At 35.7% G+C, this 22,736-nt stretch overlaps 1 protein-coding gene across 2 annotated transcripts in view; it reads right to left on the bottom strand.

The window, feature by feature from the left end:
* Positions 1-397: 397 nt before the first annotated feature.
* PHF20L1 (PHD finger protein 20 like 1) overlaps positions 398-22,736 on the bottom strand; it is a 49,662-nt gene continuing 27,323 nt past the window's right edge. For both annotated transcript variants that reach the window (XM_042868908.1, XM_042868910.1), the window contains 11 exons: positions 22,392-22,577; positions 21,978-22,184; positions 16,107-16,163; positions 14,440-14,544; positions 13,263-13,427; positions 12,013-12,194; positions 9,998-10,097; positions 7,900-8,095; positions 7,102-7,468; positions 3,647-3,812; positions 398-2,575 (listed from right to left, as the gene is read on the bottom strand). In XM_042868908.1, coding sequence (XP_042724842.1) covers positions 2,433-2,575; positions 3,647-3,812; positions 7,102-7,468; positions 7,900-8,095; positions 9,998-10,097; positions 12,013-12,194; positions 13,263-13,427; positions 14,440-14,544; positions 16,107-16,163; positions 21,978-22,184; positions 22,392-22,577 — 1,874 coding nt within the window. In that variant the 3' untranslated portion in view covers positions 398-2,432. The remainder of the gene's footprint in view (positions 2,576-3,646; positions 3,813-7,101; positions 7,469-7,899; positions 8,096-9,997; positions 10,098-12,012; positions 12,195-13,262; positions 13,428-14,439; positions 14,545-16,106; positions 16,164-21,977; positions 22,185-22,391; positions 22,578-22,736) is intronic.

Genomic DNA, 22,736 nt, shown 5'->3' with positions numbered 1-22,736 from the left:
ATGTAAATTTAGGCTGCTGCATACACATATACAGGGAAGACAAGTGAAAGCTGCACAGGCAACTTCAGCTCTGACCTTACGACTTCCTTTTCAGATACCATTTCTCCACCTCTACACTACAAAGGTCATCTCATTTCTCTCACCTGGAATTTCTTAGTTCACCTCCACCTTCCATAGCATCTATAGTTTATTGTATCACACACACTGCATAACATCACTACAGTGTATGCTGTATAAAAGTTTGTAAGTACACTCCACTTTCCTTCAAAGTAAGTTAACTGGATTTCCATTTCTCTTATATAGTTCACACAGCAACACATTCAAGGATATGCAGCAAGTGAATAATATATTAAAGTCCCACATACCAAAAGCAAGTAGGTCACTCAACTAATCCGACTATGTTACACATCAGAATACTTTCTTTATTAACAGCTATTAAAATGTCAACAACTCCTCCTGATGTATTGCAAAGTTGCTAATTGTGATTCTACAGTCACCTTCCATGTTATCATAGCTCTTCAATACCTCTTACAAGCTTGATGTGGCAAGTTTTGAATAGCAACCACTCAGTAACATGGGCTTACACTTTGTTTTGCACATCAGAAGCGGTAAATTCAAACAAGAGAGACAGACAAGAAATATCAGGGAAGGTTTTTGGGTTCTTTTTTTTTTTAAGCAGCCACACTACTCAATAATGCTTTTATCATAAAAGTTCAGTGCACAGGTTGCAGTGTCTTTCCCAGTTAAACCATCTTTGGCACATTTTTCAATTTTATGAATCCTCAGAAGGCATTCCAAGAATTTCTGATGTCTGTACATTATAACAACAGTTGTATGTAGATCAGGAAAAAAAATTGAAAATGTAGAGTACGCAGAATAGTTTTAATAAACAGTTTTACATACAGTACCTTACATATAGAACAGTGTGTTTGCAAATTTAAATAATTTTTGAATGTACAGTGGCTTGTACTCTTATCAAAAGGTAAATTCAAGTTTACTGTCTATCGGTTCTAAAATGCATTTATACAGATAACTAGAACTGATAAACAGATGTGAGGCATAAAATGTTCAAGTATCTTTGTCATCAGTTAAATAGCCTCCTTCTAACAGTCATATTTTACAAATTTCAAAACCTGTACATACATTATTTTCAATTTTAGAAACTGTTTGTTAAAAGGTAACGTTTTATGTTAACCACCAGTTCTTATAATCTATTGAAAAAAAATAGATGTGTAGATATAAATGTATATACTATGTATAAATGTATTTGTGTATGTATACACATACACATACAAGTATGTACGTAGCACTGGGTACAGCGGCAACTTATAAGCACAGGGAAAGTCCTGGGCTCAAAAACCAGCAGAAGCTAACAGAGCAGCTAGGTTGCCTTTGGTTTCATGATGTTGCATTTACTGAAGCTGGAAGTTTTCTTGTTTTTTTTTTTTTGTTTGTTTTGTTTTGTTTGTTTTGTTTTTTTTTTTTTGTCTTTTTTTTTTTTTTCCAAAAAAATAAATCTTGTATAATGTATATTGCAATATTTATTCTAGTGGTTGAGTACACTGACAGCCACAGAGAGTTTCACTGCTCTTGTCATTTCCTCATCCCAGCTGAGGATGGTGAAGTAACACCAGAACAGAACTACCCAGGACAAAAATTGTACTTTGAATCCTGAATACTCCCCACAGAACATAAAAAATATAAACTAGATATAATTCTGGATGGATTGCTGGCACCAAGTAGGAATACGGAAAAAACCTTCATGTAAGCCATAATGAAAATCTCAATCCAGTGGTTGTAACATTATTTGGCACATGTGACCATTGTTTGCCACTTACGTTTTAAAGGAGCCCAAGGGTGCTGTAATAAAATTTTCTATTTAAAAAAATACTTTGAAAAGGAGACCGTGACAAGTAGCTTTTTTCAAAATCAAAGCTAATATGCTCACTTTCCTGAATATTCACGAGAAAAGAAAATAATCTAAAAACTTTTCTTGTAGAGAGGATGCAGATCTCTTTGTGTCTTTTACTGATAAGAATTTTGTAAAAATGCAGTTCAAAAAGTTTTAGTCAGCTGAATTCCACGGATTTAGAATTTTCCACTACATGTTTCAAAATAGCAGAACCATTCTTTGCAGATTTTGTTCAGCTTTCCTGTATGCAGAAGTTTCCTCGTTTATCATACTGAGATACTAACATTTCTCAGTATGTAATACATCATATTTTGAGGTTTGGATGTGAAAATGTAGATTTTCAGTATAACAGATTGCTTACTCTAGGTTTCCTCTCCACTCCCTAAAAGTTTAGGCTATTAATGTAATAATCAAAGAACAATATAAATGCTCAGCTTTTTGCTGTCTTCCTATCAGTCTTGTGGCTAGTAATAAAATTCACCGTAGAGAACCTATTTTTATTTCTTTATTCTTCCTTTTGTCATACAGAGCAAAGTGTTGCTATTTGCTGTACTTTCCCCATGTCAAGTAAAAGCTGTTTAATACGTCGCTTCAGCTGAGGCAATCTTGCTAAAGGATCTGGTGGCTCCAGTTCTCCAGTGAAATCAAGCCAGCTTTCTAAAACTACAAAGGAAAATGAAGAAGAAATTAATCAGAATGAGTCTCTGAGAAACAACTTTCAGAACAATTAAACCTTTCTTTAATATTTTATCCTTAATGAGAAGGGAAAAAATATTGAGGCTGTGATTTTTCAACAATTCAAGCATATCTTCTGATTTGATTGTTACTATAGATACCTGAGAGCAAAGTACAGCCTTGGCTAATAATTTATTGTCCTATACATAAAAAAGAAACTTCAGCCCAGAGCCTTCTACCTATGACAGATCTGCAACGGAAGAAGCAGTCTGGGAATGTCATGATCAGTGAAATTCTAGGTTCACTCCTGTCACTTAATTAAGCTCCTAGTTATAAGAATCAGACTACGGAACAGTTTTCCAATCTTCAGTGTTTTTAAATTAACTTCTATGCTTGTAGAGATAAAAGAAGGAAATAGACAAACCTTGTACTTCTAGAAATAATGCCTCATATGAAGCAGTAATAAGACCACAAATAAGAATCAAATGACCATTTGTCAAATAATTATGAAGGACTCTCATGAAAACACTGCACTCAAGTTCCCCTCATTCCTAACTTTCTACAACTAGTGAGTAAATTCATGTGCTGCAATGTTTACTTCTGCAGTACAATCTCATGCATGTCTTCCCAGGAAGCCTGGTTTGTTTTCCTGAATCCATTTACACACTAATATAGCAAATTGAAAATGACAGCAGAATGAACAAACTTTTCCTAAATACTGTCAATCAACAGAACAATCAAGCCAGCTGCAGAAAAAGGCTGTCAACTTTATAATCCACATCTGGACAAAGACCAGACAAATCATCTAAAATTTCTAAAAATCTATCTGATACTACAGACCTGAGCTCAAGCGTCCTGACCAATTTAAGTTACTTTAATAAACAGTAAAACCTTGTGGAAGAGGGTGAAACCAGAAGTGCAAGCTCAGAATATAATTTTGAGTATCCAGTTTTGAAAACAATACTTAAAAAAAAATCCTCAGTCTGATATTGCCTTTAACAAGTGGCTATGATATAAGCTATTTTAGGTACATTAATAAGCATCTGTAAATGCAGTTACCATCAACTTCCTTTTCAATCAGGTCCATCCTGCTGGTGACTTCATTCTGTACATTCTCTATATGGGTAAGGAGATTTAGCTGCCATTGAAGATGTGTATCCACTTGTTCCTCTGAGCCTTTTCTTTCATTACAAACAAACACAGTGTTTCCTTCAGCAGAATTCTTCTTCATAGGGGCAACAGAAAGAAAAAAACGCCATTTAAGAGCATCTATTTAATTGCTAGTGTTCATTTTGACCCTTGAATGTCATGATACACTACACTGTTTTAGAACTGTACTTCTGCCTCCTTGACAAAAAGCATACTCGGCCACCATGTATCATAACACTTCAGCAGACTAAAACAAGCAAAATGCAAATTCCATAGAAATGAGCATTTTTTTTTAAATGGGAGAACAAGTAGGAGTGAGGGCAGGTCAAGTTTTGTTTAATGCAGTAGACACATTGTATTTCTGTGCTCTGTTTATAAAAATCATGACTCAATTCATGAAGTGCTGAACTGCATCAGTGTAACATCGACAGAAATACACAAAACCCAAAGGATTCCTCCAAGTATAGGCAAAGAATAAATGAAAACTGCACAAAATACAACAACATCCAAGATGTCGGAAGTCATTATTTTGCAAAATTGGCCATTCATCTGTTGTTTCAAACAGAAGTCTTTGCTGCCTACCCTGTGATTCTCTGTAACTTGCCACCACAAGTTTTAGCCAGAATTAAACGTGAGCAGGGACAGGTACAGGGATGGCAACATGGGGAGCTGTGCAGCCATGTTATGCAAATGTGCTGTACGTGGAAGATTAGCTTGCTTTGAAGAAACTAATTATTTCTAAGATGACAGCAAACAAATTTCTCATCTTATCTATCTGATGTTTCAGTCACTGGCTGTGACCAAAGAAAGTACACCAGATTGAAAAAAACACATTAATCAAAGTGTTCAGAATCTCCGCTACTTCGAAGGATTTGAAGTTTCAATTTCATGCTCATTATGACTTCATTTCTGATGGAAGTTCTTTCACTATTAACAATTCTGTTTTAGGGACTTAATTCAAGGAAAACTCAAGATACGTGCTCACAAAGAATCAGTTCAAGGCAAGGAATGGCTTTCACGTGACAGCAAGTAGTGAATTTAATCATTTTAATACACTTGTACAAAAAAGAAGTGCCAAAGTTCTTTCCATGTCACATCAGCACAGACTTCGCATGTCTTCTCCCAGTCATAAACAGTATGAAAATCAGGAAATAGTGACAGATCTTCAGTCACTTCATAAGCCAAAATTAACTATTTCATCTAAGTCTTACTTTAAAAAAAAAAAAAAATCAGTCCAACTTAGACCATCCTGCTGGCAGCTTTGTAAGCAAGACCTAGAGGACAAGCTGTTAATATTCACAATATTCACAAAGTTTACCAAAGAACATTTTTGAACGTCATAAATGCTTCTAAACTCTCAAACTAGATAGTATCTTCCATCTCTCAGATACCTCAGAATGCTTTCACTATATCTCTCATAATTACACTGGAAATATTCTATATATAGATTAAATGCCCCATTTCTGATACTTTTCAGACTTTTCTGTACACCTACAACAGAAGAATGCTGTTTTTTCCTTGCTGGATGAGGCTTCATTTACACAATCCTGACATCTAGATCCTCTGTTGTATTTTTCAGATGCCTGTGGCAACAAGAAAAAAATCTTGACATAGAGACAATTACAGATTAAGTAACAAAGTTGTTTTTTTCTTTTTTCCTACCATATACTTTCTTTATATGACCTCTGTTTCACTGAACTGGTCAGTTCATAAGACATAACTTAAAACCAAACAGGCCCTCTTCTAAGCTACGAGACCAAGAAGCCAGACCAACACAGACCATCAAGAAGTGCTGAAAGAGGTGGTAGGAAGTAGAATACACAACAACTTCTGAAGAAGAAATAAGTAGGAGAGTCAGGTGGGGCAAGATCACGCTTTCAGAAGGAAAAAGTAAATGTACAGTCCAAAAAGGGATCTGAATAAAATAATCTGATCATAACTTGTAAAAGAAAAGAAGATCTGCAACAGATCTGTAGATTCTAATTTAAGCCATTCTGTGACATTAAGATTCCATGACTAGGAAAAGACAGGAAGCTAGAAAGGAGAACGTAAAATCCAAACCAGAAGTTTGACAAGGAGAAGTGGAGAGAGCTCTTTACACTGAAGCCACTTCATGACAAAACGTCACTTGAGCGTCAGCATGCTCTTGAGTAACAAAGTAGCTCATGGAGAAATCAAGAGTGCTCTTCAACACATCTAAGACTACACAGTAAGCCTTCTTGTACTACCAGGGCTAACTGCTGACAGGAAGATGAACTAAGGCATCCCAAAAGGAGTATTCTGATACTGTCCCAAAGGATCTCCTCCCAGTTTGGCAGAGAGAGCACCCAGCTCTTCAGGTATATGACTTAGTCTCTACCAGAAACATTTTTTCACTGCTCACATTTTCCACTTAATCCTAAGAAAATTGTCATTGTAAATATATAACCTACTGTTGGAAAGAAAGCCTATCTGATACTGCTGCATGTCTATTTACTACACAAACACGCAATTTAGCAGTCAATTCTAACTAGAATGAGCCAAAATTTTCCCATTCAGATCATACAGCTTACATGCCACATTTAAAACTAGAATTAGAAGAAAAAAGATGCATCTTACTCATTTCCTCCACATCAGAAACTGTACTTCGAAAAGTGGATGAGTTGAGCGATTTATTCTCACAGTTCATATTGTAGAAAACAGAAAGGTTTTTTTTTTTGTTGTTGCTTTTTGTTGTTGTTTTGCGTTGTTTTTTTTTCCTTAAAGAGAATTTCTGACTAAGACCAGACTACAAAGTATCAGCTCTTTTCCATAACGCAATGGATTCAAACACGTAATGCAAAGCTGAGAAAGACATATTACATTACCAAATGTAATCCTGACTAAAAGTCTGAAAATTTTAATTAGAAGAAATATGCAGTATTAAGAACTCAAAAGAAATTGTACACAATTTTTAAATTGGTATAATTATTTGTGGACTTCTAGGTAATATCACTGTTGAAAGGAGAGTATGGTATGATAATAAACACTAATGCAAATCTTAGTTAAAAGTGCAAGTAGAAAATAGAACTGAGAGAAAAAAGAAAGCTTGTTCTGTTTTCCTCAGCTCTCAGAAAACACTTAAGTTCTGTTTTTTATTCTTTTTGTAACATTGGAAAAGAACAAATATAAACAGTTTTAGCACAGGCAATACTTCATTTTGCACTTCACCAATACGTCTACTTTGCTGAAAGAATTTCAGCAATCTTACTTTGATTCCACTGATTGGTGCTGATAGAGTATGTTGAGTTCTAACAAACATTTCTGAATACTTATGTACTTGACCTTTATCAGATTAAATGTATTTGCCTAATTAAGAAACTTCCCAGATGAAAGATGGTACTTACCTGCTCATTCATGCCGTCATCTTTAAAAGAATACTGTAAACAGTTTTTGTTCTCTGAACAAAATTCCTGGTCTTCCTCAAAACTACTTGTATCTTCATCATCTGAGCTCATAGGTTCAGCGACTGCTTTGCAATCTTGACCAAAACTCTGTGGCTTTTGGTAACTGTGCTCACTCGTGATATATGTGTCTTCCATTTTCTGGGGTAAACTAGGTGGTTCTTTATGGTTTTGACTGTGATATGTCCTTTCAGTTGGATTAACAGTATGTGGAAAAGTCATCTTTTTCTCTACCCCAAGAGTTATTTGTTCTTGTTCTTTTCGCTTTCCTGAATAAGCCCAGAGATGAAGGTCTGGGTGATGTTTATTTCTACAAAAAAGATGAGAAAAATGTTATACAGAAGTTCCTCCTACAACGCTGTACTACTATAAATCCACTTCTGATAGATAACAGCTAAGAGAAGTGCCATTATCAAAAATAAGAAAGCACTGCTAGGTCACTTATCAATTCAGAATAAATTCACACTGCCCCATTAGCACCAAGTCAGCAATTAAAAAAATAAAAAAAAATAATAAAAAAAAATCAAGCAACAGCAAAAAAGGAAAACATACTACAAATTATAAACCAACTCTGCTGAAGAAGATGAAGGTACATGTTGCAGTGGAACTATTTCAACTATTTTATAAGGAACAACTTTAACGTGATAAAATAACGTGCATGGAAATGGTAGCTTGGATATATTTAAAAAATATATTTTAAAAGATGACAATAAATCCTGATAAATCTGGACTGATACTTACTTTAATATCCCAATCTTCAACTGCAGTCCATGCAATATTTCTGTTACACCATATACATCTGCCAGTAGGTGATGTGTTGACACAATCTTTTTGGCATTAAGATGAGAGTAGTTTTCTTTCAAAAATGATAAGCCACACATGTGTCCATTGTTTAGCCAGTCTTTATCGTAAAGATATTTGGCACTCCACCTCTGACCTGGAGTAAGCAATTCACAGATTCAGGCACATCTAAAGCCACAGAACTGCATTTAAAACTAAAGTGCTAAAATTATTTGTTTTATCTCCTAAATGTCTCCTAATATCCATGACAGAATGATTCAAGACCTTATTATTTTACTGATTATCTAAAACTCAATTTTCTAGGATATATAAAGGGAACACTTGCTACTTTACTTTCAAAGCAAAGCTGAAAACTCACTCTCTCTAAACGACACTTGGAAATGAAAAATCTAATTACCTTTGTGATTAAAGTACAAGTGTACGTCAATCTAACTGCAAAAAAAAATCTTTTTAAATAATTGGCACTTAACATTTCTTTTTACAAAAGCTGCAAAAGTTAAAAAGTAATTAAATTACTGATGGAAGTGTTGGAGAGTGGATTTTATATGCTTATGCCCAAAACATCTAGGTTATTTCGGAAAAAGTAACAAATATTTTCCTTCAACAATGTATTTAATATCTACTTACAATAAGCCAGAAAACGGCTTCATGAAAAGAGAAAACTCAAAAATGTGACAGCAGAACTCTTACACTCTTCTTCGAGAGGTGTTTAGCCAAACACTGCTAGACAGGATAACAATATAAGCAGCCTCTATGTATCCCGTGCTACAATATCATCTACAATTTTAACCCAACAGGCATTAAGGAGTACTTAGCTAATGCTTCTAAGGTAACTTAATTATAAAAAAAAAAAAAAAAAAAAAAAGCAACAGCAATATATAATGCTAATTATTTTTGTTTACAGAGAGGAACCCAGACAAACAAACTGACTAAGATTGCATTATCTTACACTCAATGTCATATCACACTATCATCACATACATAACAAAGAACGGGTTGATGGAAGCCCTTCATACCTTTCAGGAGAATACCCTGTCTATCTCCTTTCTGCCCATTATCCCAATACACTTTAAAATACTGACATTGTGAATGACCTTTTTCTCCTGACATAGAAAGAAAAGAAGTAATGGTTAGGAAGGGAGAGAAGATAAAATTTAGGGACACAGTCTCCGTATAGCAGGGGATAACGAAGTACCTAGTACAGCGCAGGGAAAGAACACAAGACAAATTAGTTGTTATTTATAAGAAAAGGGTTGACTGCTCAGAGTACACCACATAAGGAACTACGAGACATGACTTTATATTATCAACCGACAATCAGTTTTGGGCAAATGGAAAAAAATCACATCCATCCAGCTCTGATTTCTAAATATTCTTCTCAAGAAGAGCTAATGAAAACTGTTATTTAACACTTCTGCAAATGGGCTTCAGATACCCTGTTGGATGAATCACTAGAGGACATTTGTAACAATTGTTAGAAGAAACATTAAAAACTTAAAGTTTAAGATGCATTTTGCATGCTAATGTTTAACATGAGTGCCAGACTTCTGCATATATATAACACATTCAACTTATTTACACAATTCCAAGCAAACACAAACATTACAAAATCCTAATATTAAACAACAGCCATAGCATATATATGTGTACTGTGGTAATGAGTCCTTTTATCTAAAAAATATATTTAAACAAATAGATCCAATTTCAAGTATAAGCAAGGCAAACTTTTGAACAAGAAAGTTTCATTTGCAAAGTCTTTTCGGAGTACAATGAAATTAAGAAGACCTAAAGGTTTGAAAGAATTCAGTTCAAAAAACAAAGCTATGGTAACTCGAGTCATGAGGAAGATTTAGCCAAGTTTAACAAGACATTGCTGAAAGAAAAGTAAATCTCTGCTACAGTAAGACTTAGAAGACCTAACCTCAAATAAGTGAAACAAACATAAAACGGACAAAGCTTTAACATTTTAAGCGAGGTATAACACTTCTGCTTAGAAAACCCAAGCAGACAACTGCAGATAAAGGTGGTTTACTCATACCTGGTGGATCTCTGCAGATATAACAGATGTACTGCTCTGGAATGCTGTCCTCCAACAATCCCATGCATACACTGTGCTGCCAACACAAGCATTCTTCGCACTGACATAAAAAAAAACAAACACAAAAGCAAAAACTAAAACTAAGCAGATTTAAAAATCAGAAACTATTACTTGTATCATCAAAATTCAATGAACAACAGTTTAACTTAAACAGCATGTTTGAGCATAATAATATATATTTGGGTCATCTGTGTTTGGGTAGGCAAAGACATAAAGCTAAAAGGTAGCTTTAGTTTTCTCACCCACAAATTCCAAACTGGAGAAAAAAAATGAAGACGCAATATTTAATAGTATTTTATTACAACACTCAACAGTTAGCACCTAGACATTTAGTAGTGCAACATAAGACAGAAAAATACATTACAGTAAAGTAGAAAGATAATGTAATACATTACAGCATAACAGTGAAAAGTAGAAAACTCTTCAGTTTAATTATTTATATTTACAAAGCATCTCTGCAGTGCGCTAGAAAGATGTGTTTTTAATATCGCGCCAATGGAAAATCTAAAAGAAAAAGAAAATGAAGAGAAAATGAAAGAGGAGAAATAAGAGAATAGGAGAGCAAAACAGAAGTGGTAAGACATGAAGGCTTAGAAACAGTGAACTGGTTGCTCTCAATGACACAAAGTATGGAAAGGAGACAAGTGGTCAACATTAGGCTGTCACTGGGTATAAGAAGTGGGCAGGAAACTACCACTTCTATTTCCTTTTCTTAGGTTAGTGTTTTGCTTGATTTCTAAATATCTGCTGTTTCATTGTTGAAACTCACTCCTCTGGTGACATGTATGTTGAGCATCAGCATGTTCAAAACACCTTTCCTCTTGTCATACCACTATGGTTACAAATTCCTCTCCTCTCTCCAAAAACTTCTACACTGGTCTATTTTTTCCTGTGTTGTTATCACCACTGCTGAACTGCTGCTCAATTCCTCCATCATACCACTGCATTTTAGTATGCATTTCCAGGGACAGTCTGTGTACTTCTTTTTCAGAACTTCCTTTAATTTCCAAAGACTCACTTGCAAGTCTATTAACAGGACAACCATTCTTGCTTCCTTCAGAACTCAATTAAAGGCTTATTATAAAGTATTTTTCAATAGAAACAATACCACATTGATAGTGGAATACATACCTTTCATTTAAGTGCAAAAAAAAAAAAAGAAGAAATTCATGAACTTCTTAAAGCTACTGACAACCGAGTTCTTCCTCACTTTTCACTGCATCTGATCTAATCACTCTATTACAAATTCCTTGACACAAAGACTTTGAATTATTCATTGCTATATGGAAAAAGCAACCCTTCATTGCAATACAAATGCATACGAAGCAGTAGTTGCAACCTGTCAATGGCTGGATGCCACACAGACATCACACACTCTTTAAACAATAGTTACATTTTTATACTAAGGCTAACAATTTTAGTAGTTTCTAAAATGAGCAAGTAGTTTCTTGTTTGAGAATTACTGTTTTAAAAATGAAGCATAAACTTTGCAACACAAAGATGCTGATATTAACATCTGTATGGAAGAGATCTTACACAGAGAGTCACTCATCTTGTATACAGCTGCAGTGAATTTAGTGAGTGGAGTAGACTTGAGGTGTCTATAGCAGGTACTGTCAAAAGTAAGGACTAAACCAGAAATGCTGGTATAACTACAATGGTCTGCAGACAGAGAGAATGATTTGTGTGTGGAAAAGCATTTTTTCCCCAACTATGAGAAAAAAAGTTCACTCTTCCTTACAAACCTGTTCTGTATATTAAATGGTTAGAAGAAACCCATCCAAGAGAAAGTGCTCAGCATATGCTGGAGAATCACATCAAGCATAAAATATTTTATTATTACTGATCACTTCTATTTACAACTCTCAATGTAAATTCAGTCTCCAACACCTTAGAAGAGAATCTTCAAAAGCACAAAATTTATGTGGAAAGTACACCCCCCCTAATTCCTTTACCTGAATCATAAAGCCATTTTCTTCATCCAGTTCACAAATGCATCTAACAATTTCATTGAGAGCATCATCTTCATCCTGAGACTCTTCAAAGTTAGTTGAATCAAAATCCTGATTGTATTCATCACCACTGAGCAACAAACTCTCTGTAGAGGAATCATCCAGGAACTCCATATCTGAAAGGTCTAGTAAAAAGTCATGAGATTGTGTATAAAGAAACTCAATACTTGAAAAAAAAAAAACAAAACAAAACAAAACAATTTTTCTGTCATTTGGAAGTCTTAACTTGCACATGTCAAAAAAAAAAAAATCACACTCAAATGCACTGCTGGTACATTAAGATTTCTTGATGGTCCCCTCAAATGCTTTTAATGTAATGTCATACACAAGTTCAATGTAGAAAGCTTGAGGAGTCTAAACACTTATGCTTCACAGAATCATAGAGTGGCCTGGTTTGAAAAGGACCACAACGATCATCTAGTTGAAACCCCCCTGCCACAGTCAGGTTTGCCAACCACCAGACCAGGCTGCCCAGAGCCACATCCAGCCTGGCCTTGAATGCCTCCAGGGATGGGGCACCAACAGCCTCCTTGGCAACCTGTTCCAGTGTGTCACCACCCTCTACGTGAAAAACTTCCTCCTAATATCTAACCTAAACCTCTCCTGTCTCAGTTTAAGACCATTTCCCCTTGTCCTATCACTATCCACCCTCATAAACAGCCGTTCTACCTCCTGCTTATATGCTGCCTTCAAGTACTGGAAGGCCACAATGAGGTCTCCCCAAAGCCTTTTCTTTTCCAAGCTAAACAAGCCCAGTTCCCTCAACCCTTCTTTATAGGAGAGGTGCTCCAGTCCTCTGATCACCTTAGTGCCCCTCCTCTGGACCCATTCCAAGAGCTCCATGTCCTTCCTGTACTGTGCGCCCCAGGCCTGGACGCAGTACTGCAGATGGGGCCTCACAAGAGCCGAGTAGAGGGGGACAATCACCTCCCTCTCCTTGCTGGCCACCCCTTTTTTAATGCAGCCCAGAACACAGTTGGCCTTCCAGGCTGCAAGCACACTTCTGGTTCATGTCCAGCTTCTCATCCACCAGGACCCCCAAGGCCTTCTTTGCAGGGCTGCTTCAACTACTTAACTCGAAGTCAGTCACAACTCATACCTACATGAAGAATTTATACGAAACATTTTCTTTAAAATTATATTTCCTAAGCAACTAAACCTACAAATTGAGACTTCTGCGCCAGTCAACTTACTTTCTCCACTAAGGTCAACAGACAAGATAGCTCTTGGATACTGGTATGATGTATTCTTCTCTGAGAACATGCTGCGCAAAGTCAGAGAGCTTCCCGAGGACCGCGTCAATGGAGAAGAGCACCTGTCCAAGAATTCAACGGAACTATCTTCATAATCTGAATAATCTGCAAAGTTAACAAGATTAAGTTAATGTTACAGTAAGTAAAATTTGTGAGAAGTCTCAAAAAAGTGTTCGAAAAAAATTAATAGGAGAAATAAAAAACACTGACATTGAGATTTAAGGAACGATGAAGCTGTGAACATGAAGTAGCAAATACCCATTGTTACAATTTTTCCAGAAATTTCCAATATGAGACACAACGAAGTTCAGTAGCTAAGTATTAAAAAACAACACATTTAATACTCCCCCCCATATCTATCAGCCTCAGAACGTATAGAGGAATACTTTTTCATACAACATTTTATCTGTATGGGTAAGAAAGAACTCGCACAGTATCTTCTTTTTGTCCTGAGTTCATCCTTTATCATCTGTTATCCTTAGAGATCCTACTGGTAGATCTCTTTTCCTTAGATCTATCTGCAGCATTTCAACAACGCTTTCTAGAAGTAATTGCAGATTATCCCGACAAGTTAAGCAATAAATGCACACCTACACACCCACAAAGAAGTACAAAAACAACTGCAGGGCTCTGCTGGACCCTCACAGGAACTCCGCCCCCCAGCGGCTCATTCCCAAGAACTCAATGGCAGGAGAACACACCTTGTTTGAGTCTCTCCCAGGGCACCAAAGGGCCCCATCTCATACAACAAACCTCTGAAATTTAGCAACAGATTAAACAGTAGAATTATTGTAATGTCCAAACAACATAAGAGGTAGATACATTTGAAGAGCTTAAAATGACAAGTCTAAAGAGACAAGAAGTAAAACCATTATTACCTGTTTATAATACTTTGACAGAAAAGGTTTATGAAATACCTCTATCTACCATGTAGAGACAAGCTTATAAATAGGCACAAAGGTCACAGACCCAAGTTTAGTTATAACATTAAGGCCACAAGCTGTTCTCTGAAATTTCTAATTTTTGTATTTACATTGTTGGGAAACAAATTTTAATATCTAATGTCAGAAAAGCACCAAATGGTTTGGCTCACTTTCAAAAATTGCATTTATCTTACCATGCTGTTTAGATTTCTTCTTCTTTTTCTTCTTCTTTTTCTGTTTTGATTTATGATCTTTTTCTTTTCTCTCTTTTTTCTCCTTTTCCTTTTCTTTCTTTTTACCTGAAAGAAAACTTGATCATTTTAAAACAATATCACTCTAAACTGCTTATTTTTTTTTAGCTCAACATTTTAATTTCAAACTATTCCGGTGGGGTAAGCAATGTTAATTAAGTAGTTCCTAACGGCTATTTAACTTGTGGTTTATTAGAAAAAAGCCTTCAATAGCGCAAAATCCCAAACACAAAGATGTGATAATAACACATTTCACACTTACAGAAAGTTTAAAGGCTTTAAAGGAAATTTCTTTGTCACAAGACTGCTCATGCTGTCAGCACTTTCAAGCAATATCTTCATAAAAAATGATTCTGACTAAAATTTACGGTGCATCTCTTGCTTCACAGTTCACTTATAAGCAGCACTGTTGATATATGCACAAGAACAAGCACTTTAGCTTAGAGAAATTCTATTTATTAGTTCTCCCAGACAAAATATATCTCACAGCACAGTCACTCCATGGTCATTTTCTAAGTAATCAACAGCAAGCTAAGGAAACTGAATTGTTACAGAAAGGAAATCATTAATGCCAGTGTTCAAGGATTATTTCTTGTATATAAATACATACTGAATCTTAGTATCTTCTTGTGCTGTTCAGAAGCATAACTCTTCCCTCACGGAAAAAAACAGGCCAATTCATATATGAATTCTCATTCCATCTTTAACTGTAATATTTACGCTGGGGAAAACCATAGGCCTCTTACTTCACAAATTACCAAATGTTTTGTTACTAACACAAACTTATCCTTTTTCTCCTCTTGTTCTCATAGGCCACCACATCAAAATAAATGCAGTACCACTGTAGTATCCTGGAAAGAGTATAGTGGAGGGCCATTAAGATGATAAAGGGCCTGGAGAAGCTCTCTTACGAGGAAAGGCTGAGTGACCTGGGTCTATTTAGTGTTTATTTAGTCTATTTAGGGTCTATTTAAGAAAGGATGACAGAGGGGATCTGACCCACTGTGGGAGGCAAAGGAATTAGGCCAGACTTTTTAGCAGTGTGTGGCAACAGGGCAAGGGGAAACAGCCACATACTGGAGCATAAGAAATTCCATACAAATGCACGTAAGAGCTTCTTCACGGTGAAAGTGTCAGAGCTCTGGAACAGGCTGCCCACGGAGGTTGTGGATTATCCTTCTCTGGTGGTACTCAAAACCCACCTGTGAAACCTTGTCTAGGAAGCCTGCTTTTCAGGGGAGGTTGGACTCGATGATCTCTAGAGGTCCTTTCCAGTCCCTACAATCCTGTGATTCTGTGATCACTAATTGAACTGGAAAAAACAACCAAAAAACCCACCACAACAATCCAACAACCAAAAACACCCACCTTTGGCTTCGGCCCCTCACAGGCACTACACAAATCCTTCTTCTGAGAACATTACTTTTCTTACACAGTTATTCCTTTACTATCAATTTGCCATATACGTTAAAAGTTTTTAAGATCCCGAACTAAGGAAATACAGCTGAACTCTGGAGATATTTTACACTCCTATATCTGTGCTTTAGAGGCATCAAGTAAATGTTAAGAGGCTTTTAACTTTTTCCTAAAAATATCATTGCTCTACATACCATATGTTGTGGAACTCTTCTCTTCCAGTTTTCCTTTTCTTTCCACTCTCACTGCTCCTGAAAATTTAAGAATGTGAGATTTAAGTGTAATGTCTGACTAATGACCCCACTTTCTTGTAAAAACCATTAGAATGCAAAAATGTCTATTGGTATATAACATAATACATACAAGCAATAAAATGATGATTTTAATGTCAATTTACAGTTAATTTTATTCTCTAAAGCACTGGAAACAAAAAGCATTGTAGTTTACCAACTTCTGAATGCTTGTCCTTCTCAATCACGTTCTTTAATATTTTCTCCTTCAGACTCTCAAAACATTTCTCCTTTATGGGCACAGAGTACTGTACCTCTGTCCCTTCAGAGCTCACTGATGTGGAAGACCTCTTTTTTTTACTACTCCCTTTTGGTAACTTTAGACTATTGGTTAAAGGCAATTCCAGATGTAAGGCATGTACATGAGGCGAGGGTGCTGAAAACAAGAAGACAGATTTACTAGGCATTCAGTAAGAGGTGCAGCCAGATCACTGGCTGAGTAAGATCACTGAAACATCACATAGTGGTAACAACATTATCACACTTCATATATAATTACTGCACATGAATGCCTAGATCTTAGTTTTACATACAAAACAATACATGCCACAAGTTTCTTGTCTGTTTTGGAATTTGCATTCATTTCTAAATTATGTTTCTGCTTAAAGCCTATTTTTGCTTCTACTTTAAGCCTTTTTGTTTCCTTTTCATTCCACTGTAATGGAAATCAATGCCAACAGCAGAAGTGCTGATACTGTTAACATCATTCAAGTTATCTCATTCCAGTATGTGAACAGAGAACAGTTCTCATACATAATTCTCAGTGCTATGTGTTTATATTTCAGTTTACTGCGTTTTCATTGATTCTATGTATTTGATCCATATTTGAATTACATGCAAGCTACTGTAATAATTTGTCACAGAGATCGAACATTTACCAACAATTATTTTGCACTATTCAGTAAAGCTTGCTACACTTAGAAATTTCTCTACCTTTAATTGATATAAATGAGGAAATAACTTAGCATAATTAATACCTAAAATTACAATTTTATTGCTGGTATTTATACTCCAACAGGACAATGTAATTCTCAAATAAAAACAGAAAGAAGTACTGGTAAAGAAAATTACTGATATTGTTATAAGCTCTATGTTCCTGTGTTCACTGCTATTGTGGAAGCTGTTCAACCATAATTATGAAAGCCTAATCTTCATCAGCTCCCTTCGCAATAAAAAATAAAAAGCCTGAAGGAGATTTGCTAGAAGTCAAGATAGGGAAAAACACAAAGCTGATTTGGAATAGGCAATGTTAAAATAACTTAGTAAATTCATCAGTTGTAACTCTGGGGGAAAGGCACTAACAGCTTGTTGGTGGCTCTATTGGGCTGCTTTCCAGGCTTGGACAGATCAACCCAATTCTATTATGATGCAATGCACATTTTACATGAAACTCACTCCAGCTCCTACGCAACCTTCTCTGGAAAGCAGTAAAAAAAGCTAATGTGAGAAAGCTGCAGGAGCTGCTTCATTTATCACACCACGCAGCATTCTCAAATGCCAAATGTCCCCAGCTCTACAATACAAGACTTCACAATACTACACAATCAAGCAAGCAGTCAAATGCAACTGCTCAATTGCATGAGACCTTCTAATTCATGAGCTGTGCATTCTTGAGCCTTTCCAGAAGCTTGAGTCAAACATCACACATAAGAAGCTAATCCTATTGACTCTGGTGAACCATCTAAGCTTTGCTTTCCTCTATTTCAAGGAGAATTAGCTTGGGATACTTATCAACATGAAACACTGTATCAAGTATTCCTTTCTTTGGTTTCCTCGTTAACATTTGTCTCTGTTAAAGAACAACCTGTTTCGCCACCTGCCACCCAGTGAATATATTTTAGCACCTCAGTAAAACAGTGGCTCTTCTCCATATCTTGATGCTGTCTTGTCTCGTTTCTAAAGAGAACATAAAAGAATCACCCAAACACACCTAATTTGGTTTGCTATTTTGATGAAAATTTCACTTATTCTCTCTTTAAACAATGACTAGAATAATTCAGTTCCAGTCTGTACATTTAGAAGAATTTAGTATTTCACTTTCATTGTTCAAAAGAAACCCTGATCTGAAGCAGTCAGACACATTCCAAGTTTGCTAATCACAACACAAATTTTAGTATCTCAAAATTCAGGACAAGAATGTCTGATAAAAGTAGGCAAGTAGTAATTAGGTAACTGTTTGAGGGAATATTTACTGCAGGCAGAGAACTGCTATGGGCACACAAACACCCGTCTCAATGACAGAGCTCTCTAAACTGCCTTGGTATAGCTACCCAAGAAGAGAAATTACTGTTATGCCTGCACATACTGCTATATTCTTGTCACTATTCATACAAACTAATACTCTCGTTTTTTACTTATACTAACATAGCTCAACCTATACCTACTGTAATAGTACAGAATCAGAACATTATAGATCAAAAATCCATAATTCTCAAATCTTAAGTGAAAAATTAAGGTTTAGAAATCAGTTTTCAACTGTGTAATTATTACACCTTACAAATAACTACAAAATTAGACAAAGATGACAATCACAGTCTGAAGGGCAAGTAAAAAAAGCAAAAGGGCAAATATGCATTTTAAAAATATGCCCATTATGGAGATGTTACAATACTAATGTTGTTTTTTTAAATTCCCATTTTATTCCTACTCAGGAATCTACCCAACCACCTCCCACACAGTGAATGTGAGAAGTCTGCAATTAAAAGCAGAGAAAGATATTTCAAGATTGGATTTGCCAAACTGATGATTATGTCATTGTTCCATTACCACAAAATCTATTTTGTGTTTCTAGCACAAAAACAGACTCAGTTCACATTAAAAACAAATGCAAATCATGGATATTTACAGTTTCCCTTCCAGCATGTCTCTAGTACTGCTTTTCCAGAGCTAGCATGGTTCAGGTGGCAGAAACCTCACTAGCATGAGAACAGGCAGAATGCTGTGCTACAAACACATTTATCACTTTGTGGCACTGCTTTTGTCAGTTCAGCAAATCAAATTATATGATGTTCAAATTATTTATTTTGTTGCACGACATTCTTTTCCAGAGCTTTTGATGTTTCAACTTTCCTAGCAACAAAAATATAAACATTTGAGTGTAACAATCAGTATAATTCAGGGTTCAATCACCATAATTCACGGTTTTACATGAACTACTAGTAATATTAGTTTACTTGCAAGCAATATTTTCCTTTGAAATTTAAACTCCAGACTGCTTGCTCAAATGTTATTTACTCAGTGCATAACACCACAGTCAATGCAGTACTCATTTCAACAATTAAACAGAAGCATACCAGTGTCTACTGAAGTACGCAGAATTTCCAAGTAGACTACAGAGAAGGAACTGATCACAGTGCTTTTGTGTTGCCTTTATAGAACAACAAGAGGTCCATTTTGTGCAGTGATTTAGTGAATGATCTGTGATAATACTAACAGTTTCCATTTATGCTTCAGTACTTCAGCACACCTCATTCCTTGTCTTTGAAGGATACCGTTTAGTATTTTTTAAATAGAAAAGTGATTAAAATGCAGGATTTTTGATGAGGCAAATTTATTTTTTCAATTTGCTCAACAGGTGGCCTCATCAGAACTCTAAACTTCTGAAATCACAACCTACATCTCTAGGTCTAATATAAAGTATCTCTTAACCTCAGAAGTACCTCAGAAGGGTGAGTGATCATAATAGGTTATTTCAGCCTAAATACTTACCTCCGTAATTTCTGAAACTATAGTTAGTTGCTTCATTGATTACAAAAGAAAGCATATTCAACTTAAACATACTTAGCTAACTATATCCACACTATCACTGAAGTCTAGATCACTAAGTCAGTCCAGATGACCTCAGTAAAATCTGACAGTAGAAACACCAATAAAAGGACATGGATTTAATGTACTTCAGATTTTAAAAAGTAAAACAAAATCCAGAATAGTCTGGACGTATCAAAAGTTTTTGAATCACAAATAAAATGTTATTTCTCTTCATAGACACAGCTGTAGCCAGGACTGGATGAATCAAGAAGTGCAAGGATAGTTACGGATGCAGAAGAAAGAGTTTACTCAATGTCAAGCCAGTCCCATTATAGAAGCAGGCAACAAAGAAAACGCCCGTCACTATTACCAGTGACATTTTAAATGATCCTCCAAACATGCTAGAAAAAAAAAAGTTAAATCCCTGTTAACCAAAACGAGTTCGAATAAATGAAAATAAAAGACAGCAACTAGAAGTTGTTGATTTCCATTATGATACTGTTCTCTGAGTGGCCAATTATACACCTCCTCAAATCAATTCTACTGGCCAAAGACATGAAATAAAAAGACATTTACATAACTAACTTTTCCAGTAATCCATGATTCTATTACTATACAACATATCAGAAGTAAGCTGAGATTGTCACATGGTTTGACTTGAGAAATTACGTAGTATTTTTAAAAGCTTACATAAGTTATTATAAATCTCTATAGCCTTCATTTTGACAAATTATTTTAAGAGATTAATATATACGTGTTTTTTTTTTTTTTTTTCTTTTGAGGGAGAGAGAGAGAAAGAGAGAGGGGAAGAGAGAAAGAGAGGGACACAAGGGATGTTTAAAATCATCTCATTTAACCTACACGATATCGATCCCAAAATCGTACTTAGTCTTTTCTGCACCACATTGGAGTAGCAATGCTGGAACTCAGTAAAGCAATCAATCACTGCTTACACAGAGCCAATGTGAGTGTGTGCGGGCAGACACGCAAGGCAGCCACACACACACTGCACAAATCTTTCACTGACCTAGAATACTGCAACTACACAGGCAGCTCGGTGCAAACTCAATCACATTTTTCTTCTGAATAGGTCTAAGTTCTATTTTCAGAATGGCAGAATTACATACTTTATGGTAACAGTACCTGACCCTTGTTATAAAACGCATTTATCAAAAAGCTTCCCAATAACTGTATAATTAATAATTTCACTGTTCTTCTCCTACTTTATTGAATCATTTTCCTATTAAAGTCAATTTTTAAAAAATGGTATGATACACATATAGGAGCCTTATTTACGAAAAATAAAAGGGCATATGGACATCTAGCATATGCTAGACTAAAAAGAATTTTTTTTTTAGGGTCTGCAAATCATAACACGACCTCTTCTCTGAATCTAATTGTTTCTATCCAAGTGATTCACTTAAATGACAGAAGCTAGAAAACTATTAAGAAGTGAGATAGATATAGCCCCAAATTCCCGTACTGGGCTCTACGCTTGCACGATGAGGGTGAACCAAATCCATATAAAATTCAGAGGATTTCAGCAGTATTTTCAAATAACATTTCCTAGCAGGAAAATGACAAAATTTGTACTGCAAACAGAAGGGTGAAAGAATGCTGACTGCCTCTGAAAACTCTACTAAATTTAAAGCTAAAGCTACAAGATAAATGAGTATGTCTAGACTTAGTATGTTAGTAAACAGCTATGATTTTTTTTTAACAATTTTTTTTCTTTAACAAGTTTTAACAACAGAAAATATTTTTGAAGGCAATACTGCATCTTACATTCCACACTCTCTCTGTATGATTAGATCAATTCTGTCTTAAGGCATGTTAGAGAAAGTGCTAATACAGCTTGAAGCTAGCAGAAGGCAAAGAATATCCAGATGGATGGACCACTTGAAGAGATGTAGGTTTGCAAGCCTGCAGAAAGCAAAAAGCTTATCTCCCCTTTTCATGCGACTGACTACATGCATGTTTTAATCCTACAACTGTAAGCCTAACTGATTGTACGCTGGATCTCTTTACCTGACGCTGTTGTAGCTATTCTTCCATCAGTTACTGCTTTGGAAGAAAGATATGTAATCATCTGAATATCTTCCTTGTCTTTACTGGGATACTCATTACGGAAAGTGGATTCTGTGGACAGTGGTGCTGTGACTTCCGAACTACGGCTTAAATCAAGAGGGAGACAGGGTCCACGCTTCTCAAGTGACATATGAGCAACATCAGGTACTACATAAAAGAAAGAATGTCATATTAAAAAAAGATACAAAGGCCCAACAAATAACATCTTGGCTTGCAGTGTTACATAACAAGGGAACAGCATTCAGCTTTAGCTACAGTAAATCAAAATGTCCCATTAGATGAAAACCACAAAAGATCTCATTTTTATGATTCAATTTCTCTTGGGCAGTTCTTTATTAGATTAAGATACATTACCCTCCAATTTTGATGACTGTTGATTTTGAGCACTGATGGAGAACACTTTTCCATCAGTAACTGGAGAGGGAGAAGAAACTTTTTCTACAGAATCATCAGGCAACGAGCAAGTGGCTAAACGCTGTGATCTTCTTCTCCGTTGGCTATGTTTGTAGGATCTAGGGGAATTCAGTGGCTGTGATGGACCTAAAAAGAGATCTTTCAATGTTCATGAAGCAGAGAGAGATATGATAATCTTACCGCAGTATTTTAGAGATCTAAAGATGGGAAGTGCTCTAAATAGCTCTTATCTGCAGAGCTGGTAATCACAGCAGGACTGGTAAAGTAATTAGAAACTGTGACTAC

The sequence above is a fragment of the Lagopus leucura genome, unplaced genomic scaffold (assembly GCF_019238085.1).
Source record: "Lagopus leucura isolate 7727_CA_CO unplaced genomic scaffold, USGS_WTPT01 Super-Scaffold_100002, whole genome shotgun sequence".
In the NCBI taxonomy this organism is placed as follows: domain Eukaryota; kingdom Metazoa; phylum Chordata; class Aves; order Galliformes; family Phasianidae; genus Lagopus; species Lagopus leucura.
Note: the sequence above shows the minus strand (reverse complement) of the source record. Positions and strands in the feature narration are given on the sequence as shown.